At 43.5% G+C, this 20,842-nt stretch overlaps 2 protein-coding genes and 1 long non-coding RNA gene across 4 annotated transcripts; 1 reads left to right on the top strand and 2 right to left on the bottom strand.

Annotated features, from left to right (window-relative positions):
• Nucleotides 1-2,242: 2,242 nt before the first annotated feature.
• Nucleotides 2,243-8,879, bottom strand: LOC109510180 (uncharacterized). Its single transcript, XR_002167088.1, has 2 exons — nucleotides 8,626-8,879; nucleotides 2,243-4,636 (listed from the first exon to the last, which is right to left on the bottom strand). It is a non-coding gene; the product is annotated as an uncharacterized LOC109510180 (long non-coding RNA).
• Nucleotides 8,880-8,983: 104 nt separating this feature from the next.
• bnip4 (BCL2 interacting protein 4) lies at nucleotides 8,984-12,359 on the top strand. Of its 2 annotated transcripts, none has more exons than XM_019860321.1 (6): nucleotides 8,984-9,142; nucleotides 9,424-9,598; nucleotides 9,677-9,734; nucleotides 10,208-10,314; nucleotides 11,043-11,192; nucleotides 11,836-12,359. In XM_019860321.1, the coding sequence occupies exons 1-6, from the start codon at nucleotides 9,100-9,102 to the stop codon at nucleotides 11,876-11,878; spliced, it is 576 nt and encodes a 191-aa protein (XP_019715880.1). In that variant the 5' UTR covers nucleotides 8,984-9,099; the 3' UTR covers nucleotides 11,879-12,359. The 2 variants fall into 2 exon arrangements, with proteins under 2 accessions (XP_019715880.1, XP_019715879.1); XM_019860320.1 differs by having other exon boundaries at nucleotides 9,677-9,746.
• Nucleotides 12,360-12,896: 537 nt separating this feature from the next.
• On the bottom strand, nucleotides 12,897-20,431 carry LOC109510177 (protein phosphatase 2, regulatory subunit B, delta). The gene is made up of 10 exons (XM_019860319.1): nucleotides 20,200-20,431; nucleotides 19,834-19,908; nucleotides 17,994-18,091; nucleotides 17,726-17,891; nucleotides 17,539-17,651; nucleotides 17,247-17,424; nucleotides 16,232-16,396; nucleotides 15,984-16,153; nucleotides 15,608-15,699; nucleotides 12,897-13,981 (listed from the first exon to the last, which is right to left on the bottom strand). The coding sequence occupies exons 1-10, from the start codon at nucleotides 20,204-20,206 to the stop codon at nucleotides 13,702-13,704; spliced, it is 1,344 nt and encodes a 447-aa protein (XP_019715878.1). The 5' UTR covers nucleotides 20,207-20,431; the 3' UTR covers nucleotides 12,897-13,701.
• Nucleotides 20,432-20,842: the final 411 nt, after the last annotated feature.

Raw genomic sequence — 20,842 nt, 5'->3', positions numbered from 1 at the left:
GTGCGTGTGCTGCGTGCCCGAGACGCTCTTCAAAATGTTCTTCTGGTTGGGATACTGCAACAGCTCCCTCAACCCGGTCATCTACACCATATTCAATAACGACTTCCGCAGGTCCTTTAAAAAGATCCTCTGCAGGAAAAGCCAGGTGGATTTATAAGAGGACTCAACTTGGAAGATCATTTGATGGTGCATGTTGAAATGTAAACTCCTCAGTATTTACTGAATGTTACATCGGTCGCCGTAACTCGGTTGATGTGCCGTTGGTTCTGTCGCGCGCGTGTGTGTATCTGTTACTAAATAAGGGTACACGTTCCAAAACATTCAATAATATATGCAAAACATCTCTATCATGATATGTATGTTAATTAGATATCAGTCTTATACTGTATACACTTGGCAGGCATACATCACATGCGCTCTTTTATCTTATCGTGAGGCATGTGACATTTTTTCGAACTTAGTATGAAGTTCTAAAATGCGGTTCATCGCTTGGACATTTACTGTTTGTTATGGACTGTCAATCATCTTTTTAGCACATTACAGAAAGAAAAAAACCCAATCAGTGAGAAATACACAGTCGGAGTATGAAGTTACAGCTTCATTTTGGGATGGGTAACCTACTGGCCATCATGTTTGGTAAATTATTATATCATGATGTACAAGGGAAAATTCGACTGTCACTTTGTGTTTTTGTTTTGCACAACCACATAGAGGAGCAGATCACAACTGCAGGCATGCAAGGAGAAATCCGGAGTTGAAATGGGCACACAAATGAGTGCTGCACCTCTTTGGGTGCCAGCGGTGGGGACGGTGCCTTGCTCGAGGGCATTGCAACAGTAGCCAGCAAGCAGGTCAGCATCCCTCCACCAGCTGGTTGGCAATTTGAAAATATTGTCTGCTTCTAGGCTCAAACTGCTGTCCTCCAGCTCCAAAGCCCAAATCCTCACAGATGAGCTATAAGCTGACCCATAAATGATCCAACCTGCCATTTAATTCGAAAAAAAAACAAAACTTCCATTGGAGGATGTGACCATCGGCCAGTCGGGGTGACCACAGCAAGTCACTTGTCCTTTTAGACAAGGTGAATAGACTTGTGAACCATTCAAAATAGCAGTCGTCGTGAGCTAAAAATCTGTCGACTTCTGCACGAAAGCAAAGGCGATATTAGCAAAGGCCCCCCAAGAACCACGGATATTTATTTGGGGATTAATTAGAGGCTCATGAAACGGTGGCAGTTGTGTGCTGACTCCCGTGTCAATCTGATTGGTTCATTCTGAATTCAACCACATCCCAGTTAAAATAGGGTGTGCACACTTACGCAACCACATAAATGCAGTTGTTTTTCAAATCACTTGAGTTGAACGGGCTATTGGTCACACTAATCCTGGAAACATGTAGATATTTTGGCACCGTTTTAGCCGTTTGAACCATTCAAAATAGCAGTCGTCGTGAGCTAAAAACCCGTCGGCTTCTTCACGAAAGCAAAGGCGATATTAGGAAAGGCCCCCCGAGAACCACGGATATTTATTTGGGGGTCATAGTCCCAAATATTTTCTCAAAAATTGATAGAATGAATAGTCAAGTACATTCGTGTCTTCTTTGTGACTGCTATTAGAAGAGAGAAAATACACGCAAGACATCCCAGTTAAAATAGGGTGTGCACACTTACGCAGCCACATAAATGCAGTTGTTTATCAAATCACTTGAGTTGAACGGGCAGTTGGTCACACTAATCCTGGAAACATAGAGATATTTTGGCACCGTTTTAGTCGTTTAAAAAAAACAAAACAAAAACATTGCATCATAGTCCCAAATATTTTCTCAAAAATTGATAGAATGAATCGTCAAGTGCATTCGTGTCTTCTTTGTGCCTGCTATTAGAAGAGAGAAAATACACGCAAAAGCGACACGACTGATGATTTGAAAATCAAATTGAGGCCAAATTATCCCATCCTCACTCCGGCAACTTGCCTGCGCTGAGCGGGAGGCACTTAGATGAAGGGGAAAATTAAAGCTAGGAGGTGTGTGGGCGGCTGCATCATTGAAGGCAGCTTATCATGAATTATTGCCCCTTCATATCAGGATGTCATTAAATCCTCCCCTGGAGTCAAACACGACTGCAGCAACGAATTGCAAGTAGGCGTGGCTTCTGCGAATGACACAATTAACTTTCATATGCGCACATAAGCTTATCAGTGTGCAATGTTTGCAATGAACACTACAGTTTGCTTTTTTTTTTTTTGCTTGTATGGCACATTTCAAACCAATTGACATTTACTACGCCGTGAACTCGAAGAGATGTGGAAAAAGCGCCGCTCAGTCGAGATTCCCATGACTTGCGCCGTGGAAATTTATTGTTTGAGATTCCTGTGGTGCGCATGTTTGGACTCAATCTGCGAGACTTAAAAATATGACCGCTATTAGTCACCGCAAACGGTCATCTGTGCTGAATCAATGTCTCTCAGCTGGACTTCCCATGAACAATGCGGGATGAGAAAAATTGCGTAACAGAAGCTCGACTTCACCCTGGTATGTGAAGCTCACGCGTGCTATTAATATGTTGACATGGGAAACATCTTTTGGGCCAAGGTAGCACATGTCAAAAGGGATGACTAACATACAATCGATATCAAAAGTCTACACACCCCCACCCCGTTTTCAAAACACTTGTTTTTTTGTGATGTAAAAAAATATGATTAATGTGAAGATTAATCCTTTCAAATTTTGCTCCACCGTGATAACTCAATTCAATTTTTGGGTTAGTCTTTTCAAGAGAGGAAGTAAAACAAAAATAAAGAGCATAACTAGCGAATGGGACTCCATTCATAGTTAACCAATCACATTCAAATTATGTGAAATGAGCACAAACCTGACATCATTGAACGTGCCGCCGATTAACCCCAAATGAATTTCGGCTGTTCTAGTAGGCTTTTCCTGATATTTCATTTGCTTCCTACCCAAAGCCTAAAGGTTTTGTGGTCGCACTAGTTTCGGACAGCAGTTGCAGCTGAACAGGGTCCGTCATTAAACCTTTTTAAGTGGTGGCCCTGTCAGAACCGGCACTCGCCCGATTTAAAACAATACTTAACAAAATTCATAGTTACATACACTATGGACCCCAACCTGTGTTTGAAAGAGTGAAGTGTGTCATCTCAGCAGCTAAAATGCACGGAAGTATAGGCAGTCAAGGCAGCTGCTTTAAAAAAAAAAACAATAAAAAAAAAAAAACACACTCCCCCTTCCCCAACACATAGACGTGAATTACAACAATACTTAACTTATTTTGTAAGCATGCATATAATTGTGGTCACCTTTTTACAGCTCAGCCCTGTTGTGTGTGTTTTTTTTTTTTTTTTTTTAACAGCTATCTACTAAAACTAGTGTTCTGTTTCACCAAATGTGTTAAAATATGTATGCCTTTCTATTTTATGGTCCTGCCAAGCGGGCTGATTGTGCCTGCATCATAAATTCACACATGTCCACTTTCAGTGTTTGCAGAGACAATATGATTTATTCAAAGCGTTTAAGGGCTTCATATAAAGTCGATTTAAAAAAAAAAAAAAAGAGGCTTTAAAAAGTTGCTGCTGGCACAAGTTCCCACCATCAGCCGTCTGCGCATTCTCCTCATTGCGTTCGTCTCTTTAAATCTTCGAGTCATGTCTCTCAAAAGGGCGTCTGAACTTTGAGGCAATTAAAGAGCGCCGAGCGCCAACTGCATCCCAGACATGCAGGATGATTAAGGCTGGCTCGCGGTGTCAGACAGAGGCCTCGAGACCATACTAATAAGTTTTTATCGTAGTTGGAGATGAATAGAGGGATTTTAATTGAATGCTGGCTCATTTATTATGGATGGAGCACTGGAGTACATGATACTTCCTCCCGCTCGGCTTGATCAAGATTCTGGATAATCGACTTAGATGCCGGGGGGGGGCTGCAAGCAGGGGCGAGATCCAGCTTGATTTTGCTTTTTCATTTTTCTCTCCGATTCCTCTATTCGCTTTCCTTTCCATCACTGATTGCTTGTTTACTTGCTTCAATCGCTTGTTTTTTCAATGCTTGGGTATTTAATTGCCGTTCCTCCCCAGCAAATTCAATTTGCGGTGGATCTCAGCCCTTTGACCAGATATCCAAATGTGGAATAGGGCCAATTGTGTCAACAAGAAAATGAGTATCCAGCAAGATGCGAGTTTAACTCGTTCCATGTTTCGATAAAGAGTGTGGCTCCTTTTGGTATTGACTATCGGGTGCCAGTGTAAAAACAATCAGATGCAAGTTATTGTCACAGAGGATTAAGAGAATATTTGCCTGGGAATATTGTTATATTGTCTGTCTGCATGTGTTGCTTCACCGTTGGCGTTTCAAAAAAAAAAACATTGCTTGAAGTGTTGTAACGTTGCCACATAGCTATTCGGTAGCTCATCTAATCCTGTTTCACCCCATGAAGGCTTAGCATTGAGATAATGGATTTAACGCAAAGTCATGTGGTTGTTTTTAAGTAAAATATGTGTAATTATCTTTGTTTCACGGTTAGTTTTGACTGTAAACTTTTGTAACTGGCAATGGCATTAAACAAATTGAAACCTCTTCTGTTCACTGGGTTGTCAAATGCTTTGCATCACGGCTGTCTGAATGAGACCTGAAACGAAATAGGAAAAAAAAAAATAGAATGTTAGGTCCTGACTGAATCGAATTATGTTTTAGGATCCCACTGTGCGATTACAAAAATATTTTGAAAAAAGAAAGACAAAAAAAAAAGTTAAGTACCGAAATTTCTGGTCACAAGGTGCTAAGAAAAAACAATGCATGAAACCAAAAGGGCTTGTTGGAAAAGAACATCCTTTTATTTCATTGGGCTCTTGTTCGCAAACAGCTGTATTTCATAAAATAAGGCGACTGGGCTATTATGATTTTGTGTGTGTGTGTGTGTGTGTGTGTGTGTGTGTGTGTGTGTGTGTGTGTGTGTGTGTGTGTGTGTGTGTGAGCATCAGCAATCCATCGCAAAACAAACCAATCTTAAAGACTCAAGGGAGCCAGGAGCCCCCCGTGTGGAATTAAAAAAGCCACAATCTTGTGTTTATATACTGTACGTATTAAAAGAAAAATAATCAGCCATCCTTCAGGGACACTTGTTCCATTCTCTTTCACTCTGTCCGTTAATTACAGTACATCCCTTTTTTTCACGTGCGAAAAGAAGTTGCTGTTAAATTATTCATCGCAGATTGCTTTCAGCAAAGCAAATTCACTTTTAAGAGAAGACCTGCTTCAAAAAAATAAATAAATAAAACAATTAAAACGAGTTAATATTCGTAGAATACGCAGAGTCTAATTTATGGAAGCTTACCTCAAGCTTTTTAATCCCCCCCCCCCAAAAAAATTCCCATTACAGCACGAGGCAATTCCTACATAAGGGCTCATGCGGCCTCATAAGGGCTAATGAATATTAAATATAGCTCTGCAGGTGTTCAATGTTAATCCATAATTAGATCGTGTTTCGGGGGGTTAAAAATGTATATGAGCGTGAAATAAAGTGGGCCAATAGATTTCATGATATGAGCGGTATCGCCAACATGGATACAGTGATGCTAATGCTTGACAACAAGTAATGCAGGCTAATCGCCAGAAATGGTGCTCGGGCCATACTTTAGACACCACTGGTTTGCGTAGAAACACTTTTCGATCATTGAATTCAGCTCCTGAAAAATCGGAGCAAAAAGGAGTATTCCCTTGATATTTTTAAATATAATTATCAACACCAGTTCAATGCTATCATAGACATCGGATATCGGGCCGATACCAGACTTATTTCAAGATAACGGGGGTCTTCTGAAAGATGTCGATACCATTCACTGATATTTAAGGAAAAAGATAAACAAATCCGGAATCAAATAAGTCTTCCTTGCTTGTAGTTGGCATAGCACTGCGGCCGTTTGACACACTGCTGAATCATTATGTGTGTGAGAAAGACAGAAAGGTCGAGACCTGCTTTCTGTTCACAATTTTCTGTTCTTGTGTTTAGTGAAATTTGATGGATCATCTGTAGTAGTAGTATCGGTATTGGTATCGGCGTCAGTGAGTACTCAAGGGTGAATACTCGTGCTGGTATCGGTCTGAAAAAAAAATGATATCGAACAGTCAAATGTCGCTCTCTTGGTATCGGCGTCAGTGAGTACTCAAGGGTGAATATTCGCACTGGTATCAGTCTGAAAAAAAAGCGATATCGAACATCCCGAGTGTTTAGTATTGACGTTACCAGTCAAATGTCGCTCTCTATCTCTGTGGCTGATAGAAAGCAGGATGTGGCCAATGGAGGTTAATTGTCAGTGCTAATCAGGAGTGGAACAGATGCTAAATGTCTTCCTGCCTTACTACAACTTCCTGTCTTCCCTCCTTCTCATCTTCCCCATCCACAAACCTATTTATATGCTGTATCTAATCAACGTTTCATATCCCACTTCGCCTGTTAGCCACATTCATTTGTTTTTCTCTTTGCTGATATCGTATTAATACCAGATACGAGTTGCGCTTGGAATGCCGTCTGTTGTCGGGATGCGGAGATGAACAAAAGCTCCATAACATTTAACCCAATCATCGTCGCCGGCAACACATGCTGACTGCAGCTTATGAAAATCTAAAGCACTTAACACCAGCACGATATGCGATTGCTCGCTTCGGGTTTGCAGATGCATAAATGTTTTTGGAGGATGCACGCGTTGCTTATTGAAACCAACAGTATTGACATTTCATAAGCCGTCCACATATTTCATTTTATTTTTGTATGGAAAGATGATTTATTCGCGTATTACCATTTGGCCCAGATGCGGTACTTGGTCACTACGTTGGAGGAAATGGCCAGAAAATTCCAGGTGTTAACTTTCTTGTCATGGGGGAATTATTGGGCTCTCTTCCATATTCATACAGGCTGAATTAGACAGACGGATGATGTTAAACTGCAAAGCGTATACGCTTTCATCGTTTTCTGTGCAGATGATCACATCTCAAAAATTGTTGCAAGCCTGAAGGCGATTGGGGTGACGCCCCCCCGAGCAAGCATTCGCAGTACTGTATTTGTTTGTTTTTTTACTATCGTGTCAGTAGTGGAAAGTTATCAGTCAGACATTAAAAAAAAAAAAATTCTCGGGTGTTTTCGAAGATAAGATGTTCCATACACAACTATTGCGCAACAAAAGCAAAATATCACACTCACAGACACATTTTTCAGAAACAGTGAGCTAAAAGATTTGGTTGTTTCATTTCGCACTTGACGGTTGGGCAGAGCGTGTGAGTTTAGACTCAACTATTTGTATACAAGACCAAAAAAAAAAAAGAAAAAAAAAGTCAATTTTCCACAACATGACCCCTATGAAGAGCTATTTTGGGAGCACATCTCCTCTGAGTGGATAACTTCCCTTCTCGGAAACATTTGTTGCTCTTTTTGCAAAGCAATTCCGCCATGCAAAAAAGACACATTGAATTTCTTCCATTTTGCACAGTGTGCTGTGTTTGTTTCAAAGTGTATTTCAGTTTGGTAACAAGCCCATGTCTGGCAGGAAGGAGGACACATTTGAAAGTAATAGCTTCCCTAAATTGCAGAAATAATTGAGTTCTCCAGGAATAATCAGTCACGCTAATCTCCACGCGAGGAAAACATAATTTCATTTGCCCGCCTCAAATTTGGAGTCGCCTCGGCGAGATAGCAGGCACAGTTCATGTGGATTTTAAGGACTAGTCAAATTACGCTGGACGTTCGTATGTAAGGATTAAAACAAGTATTATACACACTTGTGTGCATTTTGAAACACCACCGCTAGATACAACAATTGAGAATGTGCAAACACAACATGAGTTGAGTCATTGAAGAATTACCGGGCACTATATGAGAAAATATGGCCATCATGAATCCAAAATAATGCACTTTGTTCAGGTAGGAGTGCTTCGATCATGGCCGGTACGGTGCCGATTCTGATTACGATTATCCATGAGTGAGATCGGCCGATACCGATTCCCAGACCGATCGCGTGGATTAAATTAACTGCACATTTGTCAATTTTACAGATGCTCACTAACAATTGTTATACTAATTGATAATAATATACAATCTGACATTTTTCTTGATTAATTCAATAATCAGATTTAAAAAAATACATTCTATCCAAATTTCTATCCCTTTATTATCCAAAAACATGACCTCATTTAAGATTGAAAGTGCAGAAAAGGCAAAACCTCCATGATGATTCAGTAACTGTTTACACAGACTGCACCAAACAAGCTGCGGGTAATCAGGAATGAAAGGCATTGATCGATACATGCCGATCAAGTATATTATCACGGATATCGTTTGATGATATCGATCGAAGGACCACTATATATAACAGTATCTGGTATAATACGGAGTTGGAGTTGACAAACTTCCGAGTTTGGAAAAGCATGGGACATGTAAACTATTATATGAATATTTCCATTTGCAAGACCGATATATTTTATTTGAATGAAAAGTCTGGTAATTTGGGTGTGGAACTTTTCAGTTTTAGCTGTGTAGAAACTCTGCTATCGGTATTACTCAATACAAGTCAAAGAGTCACACACAGCCCTAAGAGGTGAGAAAAACAAAAAACAAATACTTCTGACCGAGGAAGATGGTGACGTTGCTCAACAATGCCACTGTGAGAGGGGTCTGATCTCTTACTGCCACCTGGAGCCAAATGCGCCGCACTGCCTCCATCCACCGAGCCACACAACATTTTTACTCGACGTGGTCCGTTGAAACGTTCTATTTGTGATGTATCGTGTCGATGTCATGGTGTGTTTTCAAACCCCGGATTGTGACATATACCGGACGCAATAAAGACGTCCGCTTTCCAGGGGAGCGTGACTGCGCATGCGCATTCTAGCCTAGGAGGGCGGGGCCTACTTTTCATACGTACGGCACGCGCCCTCGATTTGGCCAATCGGCGTCGAGGTAAACACTTGATTTCGTCATTGTTATTGTGTGTTGCTCGGAGGGCGCTGCAGCTGATCGGGTCTCAGGGAATATTTCGCCACATTTAAACTTTTAGCCACGTTGGTCAACGCTTAAAACGAAGGAGGAGGCCAAGCTGTGCCATGTCGATACCAAAGGACGCTTCTTCAGAGGAGAGTTTGCAAGGTATTGTGTTAAAATGACACATTTTGTTCGGAAATGGCGCGAGCTAGCATGGAAACTGTTGGGAAGCTTCACGACAAGATTCTAAAAATGTATTTATATGACTATGTAGTTTAAAATTTTGTGAGTAAAGTGAGTCAGAGAGCAAACGATTACATTGTGCTTGCACTAATTTTTATCTACATATCTTGTGTTTAAAAAATACATTTTTCATCATCACTGGCTGCTTTGTGTACATTATTATAGTATTTTTTTCCGAATTTTTTTTTAATTTTTTTTACCAGGTTCGTGGGTGGAGTTCCACTTCAGCGGGGCAGCCTCACAAAGCATCAGTCGCCACGGGAGCCAGGAGCTCGTCATGCCCACGTCCACTCAGCAGGATGACGTGGAAAACATGCTGCTGGACGCCCAACACGAGTCGAGCAGGAGTAGCTCAGGCGGAAGCTCGGAGTGCAACAGGTCTGTGCTCGAAAGGGGAACTACATGGTTGCGAAATGCAGACAGTCACTCTGACCCTTTGCCCCCCTCTTACAACAGCCCATGCAGAGCACTGACCCCCCTTGTGTGGAGAGGCTCTGGGGGCAGCAGCTTGCAGGTACTGAATAGTGTAAGATCTACTGTCTTGATTTGAAAGTGGGGAACACGCGTACTGATTTTTAGAACATGAGTGACCCTACACATGACAAGAAAAAAAAAAGTCCTATATTACAGTAACCCTCTTTGGCCTCACTAGTACGACAGCTCAGTGTACTAGTCGTTTTTCAAACAAAATTTTCCCGCTCTAATCTGGCATTTCTGCACTCGTTGGACAGCTTTGGCATACAAGTACTTCAATTACATGTTACAAAATAGGCCAAATCCTGCACTAGTTGGCATTAAAGTGCTACGAGTAATATTCTACCTCACTAGTAATGTAATGTAGTTGTCCTACGAGTGAGCACAAAGAGTTTATTAGTAATGAGACGACATTGCTCTTACACAAACCCACAATTGTCGGTATGCCTGTACCGTGCTTTACTGGTGCTTTATTTTTTTCAACCTGACCGAACCCACAATGTATGTTTTTAGTCAGACGAGGACCTTCAGGAAAGAAGACAAGAAGTAGAGATGATGATGAAGAAAAACGCAGACTGGATCTGGGACTGGTCTAGTCGACCCGAGAACAATCCGCCAAAGTACGCTTTTTATGTTTTTTGACGTATTTACATTGGCTGGGGCCACATCAGCTACACGAGTTTTGATTGAAACAGAGAGACGTCGTGATTTAATTTTGGTGTTCCGAACAATATCATCTCGATTAAAGCTGCTCCTTAAAAGATGGAATATGGAGTCTTTTAGCTGCACCCTCACGTTTGTTTGCGTTGGACGCTGAGGCATCATTGCCACAAGCATGATTTGTTCATGACGGCGTATTGCCAAAAACGAAATGTTACCGGTTCAACGTATTTTTGGGGAAAATACACAATCCAAATGTAGGGAGATGCTCACCTTACTAGATGGAAACTGTCACGTCGGCGGCAGTGGTTGCAGCAGTCCATATGCAGTCGCCTGCGCCTGAAGTTAAGGAATAATAATTGAACATTAAATTAGAGGCATAAGATGAGGCCAGGGAAGATTGTTTTTTTTTTTCCCCCAAAAACAGAAATGTTCTTTTTTTCAAATCACTGGAAGCTCTTACCTTTAATTCTGCTTATTGAAGGAAATCCAAACTTGGGGAAGATCTGGTGGCGCGACACAATTTTTTGGTATTGTCTTCAGGTCATTTCACTCGCTTTTCTGCCACATGAAGTGCCGTGGCGCCTCTTGCTTAATATATGACAATTTGGTCAGTGAGGCAAGGTGACCGTTTTCTGTCATCGTGACCTTCGACGGGCCATGAAAGTTTGATGTGCTTCCTCCGCAGGGAGTTCCTGCTCAAGCACCCCAAGCGCACCACTGCGCTCAGCATGCGCAACAGCAGCGTCATGAAGAAGGGCGGCGTCCTCTCGCCCGACTTCCTGCAGCTCTTCCTGCCCTCCTTAATCATCTCGCATATACTCGCCATCGGCCTCGGGTAAGGCTCGGTGCAGTATGGGAGCATCTCAAGGAGTTGCGAATTTGTTACCGAAACGCGTCCACATTTGAAGTAGGGTTTCAAATTAGGTTCAGGGTTTCAAAGTAGGGTTGCAAGTTAGGGCTAGGTTTCAGAATAGGGTTCGGGTTTTAAAGGAGGGTTTCAAATTAGGGTCGGGGTTTGAAAGTAGAGTTTGAGAGAAAGTGTAGGTATTCAACGGAGGTTTTCATATTAGAGTTAGGGTTTCAAATTTAGGGTGAGGGTTTCAAAGTACCGTTTCAAATTAGGGTTTGTGTTTCAAAACAGGATTCCAAAGTCGAGTTTGAAAGTAGGGTAACAATTTGAAAGTAATGATTGAAGTTCGGGTTAGTGTTTCAAAGTCGGTTATCAAAAGCCGCATTTAGAATTAGCCAATCAGTTTCAAACTCGGTTTGCGCATAATTACCACAATTTTAAGTACGGTACCTCTGCTCAATCTCCATACAAAGCTCTGTTGTTCTAGTAGGATGATCCTTTTTTTGTTTTTTTTACTTTCTTGCACAAGCCTGTAGCTAATAGACAGCTATTTTGAACTCTTAATACCTTAAGGAATTTTAGCCAAAAAATAGAATTGATGTGGTCTACCGTCTTTTTTTTTTTTTAGGATATACATCGGGAAGCGTCTGGCCTCCCACAGCACCCTCTGAGAAGTGTTGCATTCGGACCTTGATGAGACCTCAGCATGCCTTTAAATGATGAGAGATCGAATGTGAAAAAAAATCAAGCAACCGTGGGCCAAGTGACTGAAACGCCGGCGGCCCCTCTCGGACTCATCTAACCCGTCCCCCGGTTTTTCTGCTGCTTCCTCAAGATCTGCACGTTTTAGGAACTGCTCCGTTGTACGTCTATGAATCACTTGATCGAAATTGGTCAATTGTTTGTGTACCGTGTATTACTATTGTGTCATTTGTATCCATGTACTGTGATTACTTCACTACGAATTATGCTGCGGTATTTGTCAACAAAAGAAAATGTGACGCACAAACACGGTCCGTGAGATTCAATAAAAGTTGAAAAATGCATGCGGCTTTTGCGAGTGATGTGAAAGGAAATCCGCCCAAAAGATGAACACAATTAAAATTTTATTGAACTTTGGTCAAAATAATAAAACCAGTGAATACATTGCCACCATATGAGGAATCAATGGACAAAGACAATGCGTTGTGTGTTTTGTTTTGAACGTACTTGTAACCTTGACGTATGTCTGCATTTTCGGAGGAACTTCCCCGTATTAGGAAGGAGACGGATGAGGGCTGTCAACACTCCTAAGATTGGGAGGCACTCTTTATCGCCGACGCGTATGGGTGCAATGTGTATTCGTAGCAGCGGCGTTAATGTGGACATCACGCGTCAAATATCGGAATTAAAACTCATAATGCACGTGAGGTCCGGGCTGGGAGGGGGTCGGAACTTGTAGCTGTCACTCATAGAAAGTCGGAATTAAGGCTGCAGGTTCCCTTTGTCCGTCTTGTGCCCGTGTGCTTTACCGGCCCACAAAAAACAAAACAAAAAGTAAAACGCGCTCTAAAATCAAGAGGAACTTGAAACACACACACGCGCGCACGCACACACACACACACACACATTGACACACACACTATTAGTTGTGTCCAACAGTGGTTGCGGAACTGGTAGCCCCAAAATGGTAGTTCAATAGAGATCTGCTAAAAAAAAAAAAAGACAGTGCTGCGACTGGACATGTTCCATCTCTACAACATAAAAACATGCAAAGCAATATACATCGAAATTTAAAAACACATCTGTCGTTTTTGTTTCTTTTTATTATGTGGATGACAAGGTGTACTTGAGTAGATACAGTCAGTGAAATCAGGTCACTGTATTGATGGGTGGCGGGAGAACGTAAGTACGAGAAGGGGAAAGAAAGGGAGGGGAAAAAAAAAAAAAAGTCCGCTCTCCAGATTCACGGCCACTTCCACCAGCAGATATGCGGCCGGCGGGAGGGAAGGAATGTTACAGTTTCTGACTTTTTTTCCCCCCTCTGCCCACCAACCGTTAATCCGCTCTTCGGTGCTCGGAAACCTTTCAGACGGCGGTACGACGTCACTTGTGTGGAGGGAGGGGGGGGGGGCAGCTTCCGAGCCTTTAAAACGGTGAAACCAAGGTTAAAATTGTCAACACAAACATTGACGTTCAAGAGTTTGACCTCCGTCAATGAGATCCAGGTTTGGGCTTTCTGGGTCACTGGGGCGAGGTGGCGAAGGAGGGGGGGTGCGATGATTGCCCTGATGCCAAAAGGCAAAAAAAAAAAAAAAAAAAAAAAAACAACCTAAGCTTAGATTCAAAATAAAACAGACCTACGGGTCGGCCTCCAAAAAAGTAGACGCGTGCTTTCGAAAAATTCTTCACCGGGAGGACGACGAGGCCGTTTTTTTTTCTTGTTGTTCTTATACAGACAGACACGTAGTAGGCTGAACTACAACAAGGACGCCCAAAGCCCGTCCCCGCTCTTCTAGTTGATCTTGTCCTGGAAAATGTACAAGTTGTTGGTGGCGGCCACGGCGATCACGTTCTCTTTGGGGTGCCAGGCCGTGTGCAGGATCTTCTTGTTGAAGTCCAGGCTGTCCACGCTGATCTCGTCCTTCTTCCGCTTGCCGCCCGTGGACACCTTGCGCGGCTTCAGCGTGGCCCGCGGCTTGCTGCTTTCCCGGGACGCCTCCAGCGTGATGTCCCGCCGGGTATTGCGGTCGAACATTCGGAAGAAGTTGTTGTACGAGCCCGTCATGATGGCACTGGAAGAGAGGGAGGCGATTCAGCACAGCCTTGCCCAACCTTTACCGATACCATCAACGCTTATCCGGGGTCGGGTTGCGGGGGCAATAAGCTTGAGCAGGGAAGCCCAGACTTCCTTCTCCCTAGCCACTTCTTCCAGCTCTTCCCGGGGATCCTGAGGCGTCACCAGGCCAGCTGGGAGACATAGTCTCTCTCCAGGGTGTCCTGGGTCGTCACCGGGGTCTCCTGCCGGTGGGAGGGGCACCTCCTGAACACCTCACCCAGGAGGTGTTCAGGAGACATCCTCATCAGATGCCCGAGCCACTTCATATGGCTCCTCTCAGCGTGGAGGAGAAGCGGCTCGGCTCTGAGCCCCGCCCGGACGCCCGAGCGTCTCACCTTCTCTCAAAGGGAGAGCCTGGACACCCTGAGGAGGAAACCTGGCCGCTTGTATCCGGGATCTCGTTCTTTCGGTCACGACCCACAGCTCGTGACCATAGGTGAGGGTAGGAACGTAGATCGACCGCTAAATTGAAAGCTTCGCCTTTTGGCTAGAGCTTCTTCTTTACCACAACAGACCGATAGAAATTAAACCTAACAGCAGACGTTGCACTGATCCGCCTGTCGATCTCCCGCTGCCTCCTGCCCTGCGTCGTGAACAAGACCCCAAGATACTTAAAAATCTATATATGGTCTCCATCACAAATTTCCACCTGTTGCGGGTGGATTTGGAATGTGCTCCTGTCATAAACGAGGGTCCACTGGACCATGAAATAATCATCCCCGTCTGTTGCATGTGCGGCAACAGGTGGCTTCATCAGTAAATTGCACATTCTGCCATCTTGTGGACGAGCATTTAATTGTTCTGCCTGTCACTATACGTCACTGGCATAAAAAAATGATCGGAGATATGTTCACTCCAGCACAGGAATTACAGACGCTCCCCAGCTAACGAACAAGATACGTTCCGAAAGATTGTTCGTTAGCTGAATTCGTTCGTAAGTTGCTTCAGTGCTATATTTTGTATGGAATGTATGTTTAAGCCTTATATAAGTATGTTTAAGGTTTATATAAGTATAATAAAATGAAGTTTAACTTACTTTTGGAAGATGTACTCGAAGGCTTAAGGAGATGATGGACGATTGCACAGTTTTCTTCTTTGTCTTATCATAAATGATGCAGTAGCACTGTATGGCATCATTCATTTGATTTGCAACCTTTGTGCAACGTTCAATATTTGGGTCTTGCTGCTCGAAGAGTGCGATGGCTTTATCTATGAGCGAAAACCCCTCGGCCAAGAGTTCCGTCTCAAACTTCTTCATGGGGACAGGCGTTTCCTCCTCCTCCTCCTCTCACAGCGCCTCACGTCGGTATTAGCGGCGGAAAGAAGTACTACAGTACTCGGAAAAAGGCGCGCAATACAATATCAAACTTACAGCATCTCTGTCCGAGAACATTTTTCGACATACCCGTACCCGCAAAAATGTTCGTATGTACCGTTGTTCGTCACATGAATGTTCGTAAATCGGGGAGCGCCTGTACTTTTCACGAAAAAGAAAAGGAACGTGAAATTGGATCATTTCATGGTCTCCGGCAGTGGTTGGGAATCACGAGCGCGGGCAAAAAAAAAAAAAAAAAGTACAGACCTGTCACTGCCATTCCAGCAGCACTCAAACTTGTCAAAGATGCAGTCGTTTTCATACAAGGAGCACAGTTTGCTGCGAAGGTACTCGTGGACCTGAAGGGCAAACAAAAGCATACAGCAAATTGAGACAACCTTGACATCATGAAGCCTTTCATAAAAACCTTTGTTTTTTCGGAGCAACTGAATTATGTCTCATTTGCTGAATTTAAGGGGATCCTCAGTTTACGACTGAATTCCTTTCCTACGGTGCCGAACACCCAAAACAAATATGCCCACGAACACTTCACACATTTCATCAGTAACACTTAATCTGGTTTGGCAAAAAACAAAACTGAAAAAAAATTTGGGGGAGCGAAAGGGAATATCTGCAAACATACTTGATACGTCTCCACTGGCCGATTCTCCATGTTGAGGTCCCAAACTTTGACAGAGAGGTAGTCACGTGTCATCATGTAGCGCCCGCTGTGACTGAACTTCACGTCTGAGATGGACGAGATGATCTCGGAAAAGAAGGAGCGGCTGCTCGGATCCTCGGGCTCCTCAAAGACTACAATTGATGCATGAAAAATTACAATTGGAAAAAAAAAAAAAAGGACAGAATGATGGCGCGCAGACGGCCACTCACACTTGGAGTGGCGGTCGCAGAGCGCCGCCGCTCGCATGTCGCACAGCCGGATCGTGCCTTTGCTACTGCTGTACACAAATACATTGCATTGGTGGGGATGGCACTCGGCTGCCGTGATGACTTCTGTCAGCTCCTCCATATTCGCCGGCTTGATGTCTACAATATCTGGGAGGGGGTGGCGGGGGTTAAAGGTGACAACGAGCAGCCGCGGAGTGTCATAATACAAAATAAAACAGCTGACAGAAGAAAAAAACAAAACAGGTTGAAGGGAGGCGACTGGACTCCAAAAGATTCTTCGGTTCTAAATTTAGAAGTGTGTAGTCTCTCCATCTCCCACCGGTTGTCAAACTCAGGCCCGGCCAGGGGTCAAGGTCAAGCGAATGTTGTTCATCACCTTCCATGATTCTTGCTAAAATTTCACAGTTGCAAATATAAGAAATAAAAATGTCAGGTGCTACGGCATTTCTTTTTTTCCGTTAACAAGCACTTTTTTTAGCAGTACCGTGGAAAACTATTATCACTGACTGATTTTGAAACAAGTTTTTCCATCAATTTTGTCTATGTGCTAATATGATGACAAAAAAATATATATATATTATATATATTTCGATGGCTTCACAGTCATACCTGGCCCGAGAGAAGCCGGGCCTGTGTCAAAAACCAATTTAAATGTCTCTCCAATGTATAAAACTTTCATTGTCTGAATGTTGTTTGCGTTTCAGAGTTGACAAAGGAAAGGGTCCGGCACATTCCGCCTCCCGCCCCGTCCTCAGACTTGGGGTGTAGTCTCCCTTTTTCTTGGCGGACGGAGGTCAGTCACCAGCCGGGCATCAACACCAAAAGCCCCATCGTGACCACTCCGCACTTATAACATTAAGAACCGAAGAATCCTTTTGGATTCAAGGCGTCGCATCTTCAACAAAAAAGAGTCCTGATTTCCCCCGATTCAGCATTGCAGCCCCCCCCCCCCCCGAATGACAACTAAGAATCTCCGCAGCCGTAGCAAAAAGGATACTAAAACTTCTGTCTGTGATTTCCAAGTGCCATAAATTTATTCTTAGGTCATCTGCAGAGAGGTACGTTTCATGGTCACTATTTACAGAAATGGAATTAATGTGATAGGTGTGCGCGTTTGCAAAGATCCTCCGCGGGCTGGCTTCTACCATGAGATCCATCGGCATTAGCACCGGTACCTGCAAGGCAGCCGCAAAGTCACACATTAGGATGGCTCAGTTAAAAAAAACAAAATAAAATACAATCAAATAAAATAAGAGACAACAAGGTGGGGCAAGTAAAAGCGGACGTACCCGTAAAGACGTGATTCTAAAAGGGTCTATAAGTCGGCCGTCTTCATATTTCAGGTTGTAGCCTTCCGCTCGCTTGTCTCGTTCACTTATTTTCCACAATTTGATCGTTTTATCTGATCAAAAAAAGAGAAGTTGGGTGAGAGACAGACGGCGTTGCTTTGGAGGAGCGGAAGAAGCGATCTCTTACCGTTTGTTGAAAGTAGAAAGTGAGCAGCGTTCTGTTGGGGCAGCCATCGAATTTTATTGATTTTTTCCTCAATTTCTAAACTTTTCAAATAGTCAAATTCAGGCTCGTGACTCTGAAAAGTGCTATAAACGTTGTACTCGCCACGCAGGTGTGGACGATTTTTAGACTGTGAAGCAAGAGAGGAAACAATTTGATGTCCGTGACTCACGGGATGACAAATACATAAAGCCCCCCCAGCCCTTCTTAAAGCGGGGGGAAATTTAAATACCTCCTGCTCGTGCTGAAATATCACAACTCTGCCGCCCTTGTCTCCCGTGGCGAGCAGCTCTCCGGAATAGTTGAATTCAACCGTGGAGATGATGTCAGCTAAAAATAGAAACAACAAGCTGTGGTGATGTGTAAAAATATCTGCATTCAGTTACAGTTGCATGACGGAAAAATATCTCTCTCTCTCTCTAACTCCGATCACAACAAAATTAGCTGCTGTCAAACAAACAAAAACAACATTTGCATTTTGTCTGCGCACGTCGATAAAGGGGAACGCTTGAGTATCTGCAAATGTGGTCGTAAATGCAAACGTGACATTTTTCCGAGTTAAAAATGTTGGGATAAAAATCTCCTCGTTTGTACTGAGGTCAAGCAGCTCAGACAGAGCAAATGACAGATGACGACGACAACCATAGTAAGCGGAGCACGTTGTATAAACAAGCGTACATCCTTGGACGCAAGCGGAGTACAGGTACAAAAGGTTGCCTTTGTTCACAGCATACCGCACTCGATTCCTCACAGCAACCACCGGAGAAAATTGTCCAATTTCGCTTGAACTGGTTGGAAAATTTGAAGGTTATTACTTCAAATGTAATTTGTTCATCTTTGCATGCCAGCGACTCAGAGTGACCGATGAAGCAATTTAGAGGCATATTTGCGGTCAAATTTAGAGTATTCTCAGAGATTATAATTTTTCTTGTAAATATACACTACTCACAAAAAAACACACTCGTTCGGTGTTTCAATACTTTACACACAACTTGCTGTTTTTCCAACAGTGACCCGATGGCAAAATTCACAACCGGTGTTTGAACCGATACAATTGACACGATGTCTGTTTCTTTGCCTTTCTGTGACTCTTCCAGTTTCTGCAGAACCTCCTGAAGGACACTGTGGCATTTAGCTCGGTGGCCACTTCCCTCCGAGAACATCCTGTATGAAGGCTCCCAATGGCCAGGTACTATTCATCAATCGTTAGGCCCGCCGCACACAAAACAATGGAATGATAACTGGAATGGCTGCTCAACCTCTCGTGAACAAAGCAACATTTTGAAGCGCCACATACACTGTACAGTATTATTTTTACGGAACCACAAATGACACTGCAGTTGTAAGGAAACGAGGGAATGGAATCTTCAAATGCTGCTTTTTCTTTGATTATTGCTTCTATTTTTATGGTCGGTGTAATGATGAGCATCTTTGCTGTGAGAGTGTAATTCCTCTCATGGGATGAATAAAGTATCTGTCAATCAATCAGTGGGGACATGCATTCAAAAGTTTAAGGGAGCTCAAATTACGTTGATGTCAAGTGCATTTTCAGCTCATCCTGAAATTCCACACGAAGGCCAACATCACGAACTTTTTGTGAGTGAAGCACGTTTACTTTCTTCAGCTCCTATTTGTAATAGGGTACGACATTATTAGCCTTATATCACGTACAGCTGCTTTTTCCTTCGGATCTGGATGTAAAGAAGACAGTTTGCTAACTGTTATACGCGCATTGTATTTGATTCCCTGAATGAATGAAATCGAGCGTGATGTCACACGCCAATTTATGGGCGCAGCGCAATGACGTCACGTCCACAGGCGCTCCCCCTTTAATAGCCTAGCCGCCGTGTAGCATTCAGCTACCTAGCCGCGCACACAGTAGCGTCACCGTTTCAAGACAAACAGCACGTTCGACACACAAATACACAAACACGCTCCATCCAGGCACCGCAGCCGAGGGCGGCGGTGTCAAAGAACCCCGTGGCGAGCGCAGAAGAGCGGCTTGCTCTCCTTCTCCTCCTCCCCCTCCATTCGAGCCCAGCGTGCTAGCCATGCTAACGTTAGCTACATACCTTCCGCAACATCTTCATCTATCGCTCCTTTCACTTGAGAGAAACACCACTGAAAATCATTTCCTCCAGCAACCCCTGAAAGGTAAAAAAAGGAGAGAGAAGGGTGTCACTTTTGTCGTGACAGCGCGAGGCGTTTCGACGTTAAATGACTTGACAGTGACACAGTTTTGACAACTAGCACGCTAATTAGCTTAGCCAGCTAACTTGCAGTCACTCAGGGCCATCTCTCGCTCTCTATCTCTCTCTCTCACACACACGCACGCACGCACACATGTATATTTATATACACGCATATACACACACACGCACGAGCTAAACGAGGTGGTGGATCCTTTTGCTCCCCTTCTTCCCTCTAAAGTCGCTCACCCGCCATTGCTTCATTTAGCAGCGCTTTTTGTTGTACACGGCGCGTCCGATGCCCAAAACGACGCGCGCGGCTGGCTCGGAGTTAACGGTGAACATCCACGATGACTGCGAAACGCCGGGGCTTCAGGATCCGTCAAGACCACACAAATTATCCGTGATTTTTTTTTCCCTCCTCTCCCCCTTTCCAAAATGGCGCATGGGACATGGAGCGGTGACGTCATGCACGCATGCCACCCTCGCGCGCGCGCATCCTGCTCCAGCATCACCAATAGAAGTTCGCGCGTTTGGAATGCATTTCGATATCAAATGTTTTTAATCGTTAACCTGATGTTACCTGGTACAGCGGCGTTCAAGTCTATCCCCAGTACGAGTGCACAGATAACACGAGTGCATCTGCGCGAGAATGATTTGATTTGTATTAGTGCTGCAGTACAACAAACAAAATACTACTACAATAACAACGCTATAGCAGCAACATCATTTTTCGGAAATCATAAAAAAAACATGTACAGTGTCAATGATAATTGTGAGCACTAAATATACAATTGTAGAATTAGTATTTAAAATGTTGTAGCGTCCATTACAACTTCTTTCTATGTCAATTTCATTTATCGTTTGCATTTAACAAGCGACATGAAATGCA

This window comes from Hippocampus comes, unplaced genomic scaffold (genome assembly GCF_001891065.2).
Source record: "Hippocampus comes isolate QL1 unplaced genomic scaffold, H_comes_QL1_v1.1 scaffold39, whole genome shotgun sequence".
In the NCBI taxonomy this organism is placed as follows: Eukaryota; Metazoa; Chordata; class Actinopteri; order Syngnathiformes; family Syngnathidae; genus Hippocampus; species Hippocampus comes.
This window is presented reverse-complemented; position numbering and strand designations above follow the sequence as displayed.